Source organism: Cervus elaphus, chromosome 11, assembly GCF_910594005.1.
Source record: "Cervus elaphus chromosome 11, mCerEla1.1, whole genome shotgun sequence".
Lineage (NCBI taxonomy): Eukaryota > Metazoa > Chordata > Mammalia > Artiodactyla > Cervidae > Cervus > Cervus elaphus.
The window spans coordinates 63,729,325-63,742,989 of NC_057825.1; the positions used below are offsets into that span (position 1 = coordinate 63,729,325).

Consider the following 13,665-nt stretch of genomic DNA (forward strand, 5'->3'; position numbering starts at 1 on the left):
CAAATACAGCCACTGTAAAACAAATGTAGTTCGCATTTTTGCTTCAGGTGGAGGTTCAATCTGAGATACAAGTAAGTGATAATACCATACACTATTTAAAAACTGGCATGTTTTCATTTGTTCAAAGATGTTTATACTCCATAAACTAGTTTTTACAAGGCCTTTCCTCTTCAAAAACTCATTACTAACCCAGACACAAAGAGCTCTTACTCTCTCACTAACTCGTTTATATCCTATGGTGGGGAAGTCGGGGAAGCTTCGTGAGTTGGAAGTAACTTCCTAAAATTTTGCTCCCCTCTAGGTCTACCTCCTTTCAAGTAGGGAACTGCAGAGACACTGGGTTATCACTCCCTACAAGGAAAAATTCAAAAAGGAATAGTCATCATCTCTCCCCCCAAGGAATGTCAGAGAGTAACCATTTTACACTGTATTGTCCACAGCTATTTTCTAGGAGCATAAGGCTGCTATGGCTAAACTGAAAATTCTTGGCTCCAGAGTTTTTTTTTTTTTTTTGGCATTTTGGAAACTGTGGCAATTCTGCAACCTCCATTTTTCCTCTTGAATGTATAAGATGTCAAAATTCTGTTACCGACCATTTGCTCAACCAGGTATCTGTAACTAGCAAGTGCTACAGCTTCATCAAAGTTATATCTCATGTTTCCAGAAGCCCGTTAGGGGGCATCTGATTCTTGAAGAGATTAACAAAACAAAAAAAGATTAAATTATATCCACTACCATTTTAATATAAATATTAATGTAAATATTCTGCTGTTCTTTGTTCAAGGTTGGTAAGCCTGGTTTGGTATGCTTAGTTATGTGCTTAGTCACTCAGTCGTGTCTGACTCTTTAAGATCCCATGGACTATAGCCTGCCAGGCTCCTCTGTCCATGAGGATTCTTCAGGAAAGAATACTGGAGTGGGTTGCCATGCCCTCCTCCAGGGAATCTTCCTGACACAGGAATTGAACCAGGGTTTCCTGCATTCCAGGCGAATTCTTTACCAGCTGAGCTACCAGGGAAGCCCTACAGTTCTATTAACCAGAATATCCCAAATGAAGAAGAGAGCTGAATATGTGAATATGCTGGGCACAGTTTTCCCAAATCAATGTTAGAAGACAGCCGAAGACTCCCGGTGCTCTACCAGTTGACTGCAGCTGTGCTGGAAAGCCTTCGTGGGTCTGGGCTTTAAAAAAATGAGGTACCATGAGGTAGGAGAGGAAGAAAAGGAGAGGAGCCACCTCTGTTATGAATTTATCATGATAAACCTGATGCTCAGACGATTGTGATATAGTACTGGTTTTAAATGTTAGCCTTTCAAAATCTAGATTTATTATATTAGGTACACCTTTTAATTTACTAGCATATTTCCAGAGCTATAAAACAAAATGCTTTGAGTAGTATGAAATTATGATATTCTTGAATCATCTGCTTCTTAAGCTAGTGAAATATTAAGTATCATTACTGACTATCATTTCAAGAGACAGAAACTTTTGAAACTATTATTATTACACTGAGTGGGACATGCATGCTGCAAACTTCTCAGCTGTTTTACATCATAAAATGTCTTAGTAACAAACCTTTTGTAAATCAGATTAATTCTCATGCTAGTAATACCCACTCTCCCAAGCATAAACAACCTGAGACTTTCAGTTAATCATAAAGTTTCAACATTTTGTGCTTTAAAAATAGAAGAATCAATATTGTCAAAATGGCTATTCTACCTAAAGCAATCTATAGATTCAATGCAATCCCTATCAAGTTACCAATGGTATTTTTCACAGAACTAGACCAAAGAATTTCACAATTTGTATGGAAATACAAAAAACCTCGAATAGCCAAAGCAATCTTGAGAAAGAAGAATGGAACTGGAGGAATCAACCTGCCTGACTTCAGACTCTACTACAAAGCCACAGTCATCAAGACAGTATGGTACTGGCACAAAGACAGAAATATAGATCAATGGAACAGAATAGAAAGCCCAGAGATAAATCCACGGACCTATGGACACCTTATCTTTGACAAAGGAGGCAAGGATATACAATGGAAAAAAGACAACCTCTTTAACAAGTGGTGCTGGGATAACTGGTCAACCACTTGTAAAAGAATGAAACTAGAACACTTTCTAACACCATACACAAAAATAAACTCAAAATGGATTAAAGATCTAAATGTAAGACCAGAAACTATAAAACTCCTAGAGGAGAACATAGGCAAAACACTCTCTGACATAAATCACAGCAAGATCCTCTATGACCCACCTCCCAGAATATTGGAAATAAAAGCAAAACTAAACAAATGGGACCTAATGAAACTTAAAAGCTTTTGCACTACAAAGGAAACTATAAGTAAGGTGAAAAGACAGCCCTCAGATTGGGAGAAAATAACAGCAAATGAAGAAACAGACAAAGGATTAATCTCAAAAATATACAAGCAACTCCTGAAGCTCAATTCCAGAAAAATAAATGACCCAATCAAAAAATGGGCCAAAGAACTAAACAGACATTTCTCCAAAGAAGACATACAGATGGCTAACAAACACATGAAAAGATGCTCAACATCACTCATTATCAGAGAAATGCAAATCAAAACCACAATGAGGTACCATTACTCGCCAGTCAGGATGGCTGCTATCCAAAAGTCTACAAGCAATAAATGCTGGAGAGGGTGTGGAGAAAAGGGAACCCTCTTACACTGTTGGTGGGAATGCAAACTAGTACAGCCGCTATGGAGAACAGTGTGGAGATTTCTTAAAAAACTGGAAATAGAACTGCCATATGACCCAGCAATCCCACTTCTGGGTATACACACTGAGGAAACCAGATCTGAAAGAGACACGTGCACCCCAATGTTCATCACAGCACTGTTTATTATAGCCAGGACATGGAAGCAACCTAGATGCCCATCAGCAGATGAATGGATAAGGAAGCTGTGGTACATATACACCATGGAATATTACTCAGCCGTTAAAAAAATTCATTTGAATCAGTCCTAATGAGATGGATGAAACTGGAGCCCCTTATACAGAGTGAAGTAAGCCAGAAAGATAAAGAACGTTACAGCATACTAACACATATATATGGAATTTAGAAAGATGGTAACGATAACCCTATATGCAAAATGGAAAAAGAGACACAGAAATACAGAACAGACTTTTGAACTCTGTGGGAGAAGGTGAGGGTGGGATATTTCAAAAGAACAGCATGTATACTATTTATGGTGAAACAGATCACCAGCCCAGGTGGGATGCATGAGACAAGTGCTCAGGCCTGGTGCACTGGGAAGACCCAGAGGAATCGGGTGGAGAGGGAGGTGGGAGGGGGGATCGGGATGGGGAATACGTGTAAATCTATGGCTGATTCATATCAATGTATGACAAAAAAAAAAATAGAAATCTGCATTTTATAAAATAACAGTATAGACTCAAACAAATGGTTTGTACTGAAAAAGAGGAGCCTGGCACTCCTCCTACCATTTCTCATCACTCAAATCTCATCTCTAGCAACAGCAGTGTCCCAGAATACACACTGGTCCATAGGTATTTATTGTGTATGATCCAGGGCAACTGGGCTTTCTTTTCTATTCCTAAACTCAACAGTTTACTTCTTAGGCAGGAGGGACAATAAAAGACAGATACACAATTTAAATGTTTGTTGTTGTTTTTTTCAACATTTCACCTCTCATTTTGCTGTCTTATTGAGTAAAATGAAAGCTGTACGATTTGGTAAAAGTACCAATAAGAATATTAGCCAAAAATGAATATTGGTATATTGACTGAGTTACTCAGTGCAGTTACATAAACAAAAAGCTTTCATCTTGCAGTCCATCCCCACCAATGAGAATACTGCTGTCCCATTTGCCTCGCTCCACCCAACAGAAGGAAAGGGGCTACAGAGAGTGAAGATATGGGACAGACTTGTGGGACTTGGGAAATGGAAATGGGAAAGCACGACTGGTTTATTTGTTTCCTATGGAAATGAAAATTCTAGTTTCTGGTCAAAGAAGGGCTGTAAGTATAAGTTTAAAATGATTTAACTCTACTTTCAAACTCTCATGTGGAAACTGATACTATTTGACCTTCTCTAGACAGTCAGTGTACATATTTGCTTTCATAAGTCAGCTAAAAGCTAACTGAAATTGCCCGGTACAAATAGAGATCAAGATTCACTTTGCTTATCGTCTCGGAAAGAAAGCAACCGGACGGAGAAGCAGGCTCTGTTCTATAAGGCAATCTAACTCGGCTGTTAAACTGGGGCTGAACAACGTGCCATGCAGCACTTGGGTAATTCCCAATCGCCTTGCGATTTTTACTGACAGCACTACCAATTAAAGAATTGCAAAACGGTCTATACCAACATGAAAGAGAAACCTGTTTAATGAAATATACTCTGAATCCCCAGGTCATATGCCTTACCAGACCAAAAAAATTTTTTTTCGGGTTGCTGGGTGACACTGTAACACAGGTCTAAACAGCATTCAAATGTTTAATGGTTTGCTTTTTTAAACTATTAATTGAAAGCAGTCTTTCCTTAGATCAACTTTATCTTCAGAGAAACAAAACCAGAAAGTCCACTCTAGAAATACCAGATATAGCAGACCATTGAACCTGTGCACAATTCCCCAAACATACATCTGAAAGAAAGCAGTGCCATCAGCAGAGCTGAGAAGACCACTTGAGCAAGTTCTTGCAGCATTCTTGTGTCCTAATGAAAAGAGAATTGAAAAGTTCTCTTCTCTAGCAACCTATTTGGAACCCTGGGGGTTTTCTTCCCAGCACTGTGAGAAGGGGATTGGGCGCAGAAAAAGGGACAAGAGTGACACAGGCAGTGACCTGGAAATCCTACAGGGGGAGGTAGAAGTTATCATTTGACTTACGGCAGCTGCTTCCGGAAGGAGCCCACTGAAGCACCGACTGAGGGAGCTCATCCAACAGACTGAAACAAAGAAGAGTAAGGCACAGTGAATTTGTCTGCAATCCTGTGACATGTTGTTTTGATCAGAAAACAAAACTTGTTGATGGGTCACTAGTAGTGTGACTTTCCTTACTTTTTTTTCCTACCCACCTGTAAAGGATAAGAGGGTAAAGTGGAAAGGGGAGATCCCTCAAATCTCACTGATCAATTTTATATCAATCACCTAGAAACTAAACATAGAAATACAGTATAAATGCTTTAATACAAGGTCTGTACATGCAAATGTAGAAGTAGGGATACATGGTTTTTCTGTAAAAACCTCAAGAAAAAATATATGTGGAAAAATTTTACCTGGATTTTCAAGATATTTTTCCTCAGGTATTTACCCTGGGAAGGGGTATATTATTTCCTTTTTATGTATATTGTTCTTCACTGGGCAGTTTTATGCTATGCTATCCCTGGTGGCTCAGATGGTAAAGAATCCATCTGCAATGCGGGAGACCTGGGTTCAATCTCTGGGTTGGGAAGATCCCCTGGAGGAGGGCACGGCAACCCACTCCAGTATTCTTGCCTGGAGAATCCCCATGGACAGAAGAGCCTGGTGGGCTACAATCTTTGCAGGGTCACAAAGAGCTGAACACAGAACTGAGCAAGGAAGCACAAGATTAAACAGATTAACAAGAAATAGCCCCCCCAAAACCCATTATTCTAAGACTTTTCAGTGTTTTAGACTGAACAAGTACAAATCTCTTAAGTTGCTTCAGCCACAAATATATAGACACTCAACTAAAATTACTGATATGAATGATCCACAAACTCAGGCACAGGCACAATTGCAACAGTAAATGTACTGATCTAATATTACCTGGTGTCAGGAACATAAAGGACGTGAGGGAGATATAGTAATATGATTGAATATGCAAGCCCACCCTTACTGGGAAATTCAGTGTTATGCCTTCTCAGCAAGTTGAATAAATTATGAATGTGTACTATATAAGAAGTTTGAACATATTTATATCATAATTGAATATATATCATATTAATACACATATATATGCCTTAATTATAAACTTTATAATACAATACTAGCTTTACTGGTCAGTAGGTTTACGCTATTAATCAGGCCAAAATAAATATACTAACACAGGCAAGGGACCTAAAAATATAAATGGGGATTATGTTTATTAGCATTATGTTTTATTATTTATATGATACCCTATTACCTTCAAATATATACATGCAGGCATATTCATTAAAGAGATCTACAATGAACACATCTACACATGCATATTGATAAAAGACCCAAACAAATATCTGTAAGTCTGTGAATATCTGTAAGTCTTGTGAAAAGAAAAACATATATATTATCATTAGAATTAATATGCTAGTTTTTTAAATAAAGCATTTTATTTAAATTAGATAAACTGAGGTGGGAAATTGGAAACCAAGACTGCCTACATGTGCCCATGACTGTGCTTTGACCCTGACTCATATATTGAAGAGCATTAGTTACCTGAGGGTTAGATGGACACATCAGTCACTGCAGTAAATAACTGATGAGATCGTTCTAATGCTGACATACAAACGTGTTAGTTGGGGTAAGGGACTAGAATGATCAAGACTGAAGTGGAGAGATATATCTTACAATATATGTCAGTATTTACAAACGTAATCTGTACTACTCTCTATCTACAGGTTAGCTTCCCTCTCTGTTAAGAACTGATGTCACACTGAATTTGAAAGACTGATTTCTGTGGATTAGTTACCCCTTCTGTAAACTTCTGTTGTGACTTGTCTTATTTAAAATACAGCAGCTTTTTCCAATCGTGATATTATATCTGTACATAACTACTGTTGAGAATATCTTGGTACATAATTAAAAATTGACTATGCTGTGTTATAAGCAATTGACTTTTTCTTAGGCCTGATCAGTGAGAAAAACAGTACAATAGTAAACCACTCTGCTCTTAGTCTAACCTAATTCTCATGCTAATAGAGTTCAGGTGATAAAAATTGAATGTGGAATATTAAAAATGTTTATGTGGCTGCAAAATGATCTCTTGGATAAACATATACAAATTTTGTTTGTTTCTTCCTTAAGAAACAGAACATCCTCCCTCCCAAAACACAGGATTAAAAAGAAGTATGTTCCTCTCACTTGAAAAAATAAGTCCTGTTTGTCCCACTTCACACTGTTGCTTTGCACAGTTATTATCAATCACACCAAGCTACCAAGCTCACAATAACTCCATGTACTTGTACAATGATAATTTGAAAATGTTCTTCCTTGAAAATACCACCACCTAGAATCTAAGCTTTGGAAAACACCCTGTGAAGTAACAAATATTTCACTTTACATTTTGCATTACAACTCAATACATGTGATTTCATAGGTGCTAGCTTAATGGCGTGTATGTCTGTAAGCTGTTTGGTTTTTTTAAAAATATTTTTCAAATTTAAGAAATTTGCTTTGGCTATCATGTTAGTTGAATGGCAGTCTTTTTTTTTTGATATATTAACTTGCTTTAGTGTATCTTTTCAGCCCTGGTGCTGTAAATGATGCAATACTTGAAAATATGTACTTTGTTTTCGCAGCCTGGACAGCTACAGGGTCCTGCAGGCTCCATTCCCAGGGCAGGCTCCCACATAACCACCGCAGCAGGCAGTAGCCGAGGATCTCAAGGTCACTTCGTCTGGACAGGGCTATAGGAATAAGCATTAAGAAAGAAAGATGAGGGATAAGCAAGTTTTGAGAAATAGAGAAATCACTGAATGAACTACCACTGATGAAATATGAAAAAGCCAAATGGGCGATGTGTTTTGTTTGTTCAGCTGGAGAAAAGCTTAAACGTCCAGGCATTTGGCCCCAGTCCACAGACAGGCAGTGACTTGTTGCTGTTGAAAGTAAGGGTCAGTTTCCTCACCTCCTCCAACTTCATCCTTCCTTAGTCTGGCCTGTCACATGAACTTGATCTCCATGGCCTCTGACATGATCCAGACAACCCATAACCTGGCACCAACACTTTCTCAAAGAGCCAAGCAGTAAAACAAAGAAATAAATGTCTGCAGCTAAATTGCTAACACATGTTCCAGGAAGTCCATGGGGTCTGCATTGGTCATGCAGAGACCCTTGGAGTGCAGACTAAACATTGATGGCCTTTCCTGTTCCACTCTTACTAGTAGCCTTTGAAATTGGAAGAATATGACAAAACTGCCATCTAGTGTGCAGTATTAAAATACAGGTCTTTCTTAAGACTTTTCAATTAAATGACAGTACAGGGAAAGTATGCCTTCTGTTTTGTGGGTACACGGATCTAGAATTTTACGAATGTTATTTTAGATATAAGCAGTGCTTTGGTGAAATTCTGGCCAAACATCCTGAAAAAAAAAAAAAAGGTAAAGCAACAGAGTGCATGAAGGGTGAAGGTGAAGATGGTGGGAAGTAGATTTTAAAGCAAAATAGAGGCTTCCAGAATTTAATATAAGATGGCTTTTCATTAAAAAATACAGGAAAAGAATACTTTGAGGCCACTGTAAATATCATTTACATAAAATTACTAAATAACAGACTAATTTCATGATAATTGTTTTTTTTAAAGTAGCTGATATCAAAAGGACAATGAAATCCAGTAAAATATCAAAATGTGCAAAATATTACTGAAATAATGATCAAAACATTAACAAAGTCCTACAAAATAAACTCATTTTTATAACCATTCCAAATTGTTATAAAACAATATGTTGGCTTAGATTTCTACCATAACTTGAATGTTCACCTGTGTAGGGATATAAAATCTCCTAAGTGTAATTCATGGCTGCTAAACCTGCTGTAAACAGGTATCCTGTTTTATTATCTTTCATTAAATACACTCTGAAAAGTCACTCAGTAAACTCAGTTTTTAATTTTAAAAGTCGTCTACTAAGAACAATGTTGCTAGCACACCATAACTACTTTTGGTCACCGTACATAAGTTATTATAAAAGCAGAAGACAAGATTAGCTCTCACACATACTCTATCTTAACTGCTATTAGAGTACTGGATTATTAAAGGCCCTTCAATCGAGTAGAATGCTACCGTCCCATGGGTATCATTTCCTTTCTGCACAGCTTCAACAATGTCCTAATGCAAGACTTGGCTCCCCTATTAAAATAAAAACACAATCTCTACCATGCTGTTTTGTAGTGATTTCTTCAGTAATAAATCTCCCATTAATAATGGAATGTTTCCATTTGTACAGATGTGTTCACAAGTCCCTTTTCCATTATGGCAATTCCTGATTACTACCACTTAAAAAAATTCACATCCTCTAATTTTCAAAAAATTATATTCTGGCACCTGTTTGGACAATATAGGCTACACACAAGAGACCCTCTGAGGAAAACCAACCAGAATTAAAATAGAATGAACATTTCCAGTCACTTCCCCCAACCCTCCAACTGAGGGATTAATTGATACAAAGCTGTAAGTAATGACAAGTCATTTAGATTCCTGAAGCCAATCTTTCATAAACTGGTCTTCATTTGAAATAGCCCTTTGACAATTAACTTTACTTCACTAGCATAGTTCAGTCTTACCTAATATTAAACTATGGCATCACATTTTTCAAACTTTTATTTAATTTTACTACATATATACATTAATAACTATGGTGAGGTAAATGTTTTACCACTGTTTCCACTAAGTTCTACAGACATACATGTTTTACCACTGTTTCCACTAAGTTCTACAGACATACATGTAATGTTAAAGAAAAAATTCTACACTAACTCTTTCCCACCATTGAACAGTGAGATGAAAGGATTAAAAATGCTTCCAAGCACACACCTCTCCCTGAAACTCCCTCTCAGGGAAACAAACTGCAAAGTGTGATGTGTTTATTTGAGAATCTAAACTCTAAGACTGTACCAATGACTATGTTATCTCTCCATCTACTACATACAGAAGAGCAATTTTAACACTGGTTAAATTAATTAAAATATTTTGGATGCCAAATATTAGTATCTATGAATGGGTATGTAATTAACACAGTAAATTTATCATATATCTAAATTTAATGTAGATGTACTTAAACAAAAGATAATATAATATCTGTTGAATCTAGGAATCTAACATTTGGATATTTACTGTATTATTCTGTTATTTCCTGTATATCTGACAACAAAATGCTGAAAATTAAAAAACAAGAGTTGATCACAGCTGAAGAAGACAATATCTAACTAGGAAAATATTTTCTAATTTGAAAGCTGAAACATATGTTATAGATTATTTTATTTCTGTATAATATTTATTTCTGTATAACTTATTATAATACATAAAGTTTATCAGTTGCACTTGATAATTAATATAATCATTAACAGCATATTTCCATATATATTTCCTATATGTAAAGTCATACTTTTACTTATGGTATTACTGCTTGGAAATATAGGAAAATTTAGTTATTAATATTTTTCTTCTATATTCTCATGTCACTATCTAAATATAATTTAGCATCCAATTTTTACTTTGCTTTTTAATATGGTGGTGCTTTCGGTTGCTCAACATTTCTAAATGATTATTGCCAACAGAAATCCCCCCAAAAAATGCACAGGTGGAGTGGGACTTGAATTCTATTTCCCTAGAAAGCAGATACCAGAAACAGCTGACACTAGAATACATAATTAAAATAAAAACAATCCATGTGATTTATGAAGCTGCTACTGTGCCAGACACTCTAACTGCTTTTATATTATCTTATTTAATCATCCTAACAATAACATGAGGTAAGTATCATTATCCCTGCTGACAAAGAAGAAAACAGTCTCAGAGAGGTTAAATAACTTGCTCGGTATCACAGAGCAAAAATTCAGAGCTCTGCACTGAAATCCAAAGTGTTCAGAATCCAAAGCCAACACTCCAATCTGCCAATTACTTTGCCTCCCTTGTTAGTTTTAACACCATTTAGACAACATTACATATACTGCTTCTACAGTTAGGGAAGTATTTGAAGCAGGCATTTTAACTTAAAACACCAAAAGATATACTGACCAAAGACAGGTATACTGCCAAGGAAGAAATAAGCAGCAGATCCTGAGGTCTAAGCTGCAGCACTAACAAAATTTTTCATGCAACCAACCTTTCATGAAACTATTTGTTTAAAACTACTTCATTCTGATGAAAAAGACTGTCTAATTAAAACATTAATTTATAAAATGTTAAATGGTTCTTCCAAGCTGGAACAGAAACAACAAAGAAATCACACTGGAGAACTGGTCCTTACTATAAAGAAAAACTGCAGTAAAATTATCTGGGTGAGATTCATCAAATGGAATGAAAGAATTGGGAGAAAAAGAAAAATATCAGTGTTAATCTCCAAATGGATCTGATTATTTGCCTAACATGTTTTTTGTATAGAAAACATTTTTTTTCTTATATAGAGTAACATTATAAAGTAGGAGGAAAAACAAGTTTTTGTAGGAAATAATAAAATGAACCTTGAAACTTCTGCCTTAAGCAAACAGGGTTTAATTGCTCAAAATACTAGTTAATATATTCAGAAATGACAATAGGAAAGCAGAAAACATCTGAGTAAGATGCTCACCTGAAAAGTGAATTGTGACTATCTGCAGAACAAATTTAAATGTTACTCTTGTTTTTCTAACTAGTAACCTATGTTATTTTTTATTTATTTTTTAACCTATGTTATTTAGTAGTTTTTCCAATTCAGATATATAAAGAGCTAGGGAACTTTAAGGTGGCTCCAATTTACTGCAATTAGGATATTAGGAAGGTAGAATGCAATGTGTCACATTTCAAATAAATAAAATCAGGTCTCTCATTTCTTCAGTACCTTTTAAATCCTAAGCCTTAGTTTTTGATGAAACACTACTGTGTGATCTCAGAAGTTATTCAACAGAGCAAAGGTATCTTACATTTGGCCAATGTGTATTCTTAACCCAACCAAACAGTTTAATATCTATGCCAAGACTTTGAAAGTCTTGTCTAAATGTCAAAATTGGGTTATGCCACATAGAGGGAATAGTGCCTTCATTAAAATTTATTTATACATCAACCAAGGAGTATTTATAGCAGTGAAATTTACTTAAAAATAAAAATCAACAGTATGTTTTTCTGACTACTAGTAGATTCAATAGTAACTTGAAGGTTTACCTTAATATCTTATAATTGAAAAATAGGTTCCCTTTTTTGAATTATTGTTTAGGAAGTTAAATATTGTGTAAACCATGTCATTTCCCCAAGTTTGGTAGGATGAAAACACATTCGCAGTGTATCTCACATATATTTTGTAAGTTGGAGTGCTATATTAGAGTGAAATGCAGCCATGCAGGAAATAACACAAGACTTGGATTTCATAAACTGTAGCAACTGGCAGAAATGTTTTAAAGTATGCAGTATAGCTCTTTCCTTGATACTGAATATATCATATAAACAAATGGACATTTAAAATGCAATCTAGATATCACATTGTATGGTCATCAATGATGTCAAATTAAAACAGGTATTATACACTCAATGCACAGGTCTGAAGTATTTAAAAAAGCTCAATATGTTAAATGCAGTATATCTCTAGAGAAATTAAGTATTGACTGCATGCCTCAGTGAGCAGAAAAATCTACAAAAATCCATACCACACATTGATCCCAATATTGCTTTTTAACATTACTAAGAATGTAACAAATTTTAAAATAGTGTATTTGACACAGATATAATTCTCTTTAATTATCAGGCAACAAGCCCAAAAATATGTCAATGTTTATACATGTTGGTTTCTATGAATAAGAGATTAATAATAGATGAGATAAGCCCAACATGTATTACTCTAATTTTACACTAAATGAAGCACTTCAGCCACTCACAAAACACTTCTAGGTCATATAAGAGAATTGAGTTTGGAAGAATAATTGCAATTTGAAAAAATACAGATATATACATATGTACAATAGCTCAAGAATAGTTATCTATCCATTCACCCATCTGTTCATTCACTTTTATATACCTCTATTCATACTTTTACTTATAATAATACAAGCTACCCTCCTTTTACACAGTTGAACTAAAAACGCTTACGTAAAACTGATGACTGGCACCTTATACAAATTCCTTCATTATGAAAACCCAACTATTAATAATCCACAGAAACATGAGAGTTAGCTTCAGTTTCTGAATAACCACTACAAAGGTAACAGACCAGACAGTCTGACCAGGTTAGCAATATATCTGTTAAGTGTCTAATCCATAAGTCAGTCTTACATTGAAGGCTGGATATTTCCCAGGGCCTGATCAAGCCAAGATAAACCTAAAACGTAACAAATGCTCTGACAACTAGAGATTCTATTTCCTAGTGATAACTTGTTTTGCTCTTTATGTTTTCCCTTGCATTATCTGTCTCAGTATTTATTTGATCTCATAGCTGCACTGGTATAGAAAAGATTTTTCTGAGATTAAACTACATAATGTATACTGAAAGTAAACACATTAATATTTATGAATCTGACCTTCTGCATTTACCTACAGGATTTATGGCCTTGTTTATACTAGTTTCTAGATGGGACTAAATGATTATTCCATTTCTAATAAAATCCTAAAGTGAAATGTTTTATTTTGGAAAATTAAATCTAAAACATTAGGAATGAATAGTATTCAAATATTTGAGGATACCAAACCTTTCAGTTTTCATACTAAACTGCATGTTAAAATTTCAGCAAATGTGTGTACATACACATCTATGCATCTATGTGTGGAAGTATATATGTG

General features: G+C 35.4%; 1 protein-coding gene across 5 annotated transcripts in view; it reads right to left on the reverse strand.

The window, feature by feature from the left end:
* Window positions 1-13,665, reverse strand: part of VRK2 (VRK serine/threonine kinase 2) — a 100,757-nt gene that overhangs the window by 13,489 nt on the left and 73,603 nt on the right. For all 5 annotated transcript variants that reach the window (XM_043917946.1, XM_043917945.1, XM_043917947.1 and 2 more), the window contains 2 exons: window positions 7,492-7,612; window positions 4,872-4,930 (listed from right to left, as the gene is read on the reverse strand). In XM_043917946.1, coding sequence (XP_043773881.1) covers window positions 4,872-4,930; window positions 7,492-7,612 — 180 coding nt within the window. The remainder of the gene's footprint in view (window positions 1-4,871; window positions 4,931-7,491; window positions 7,613-13,665) is intronic.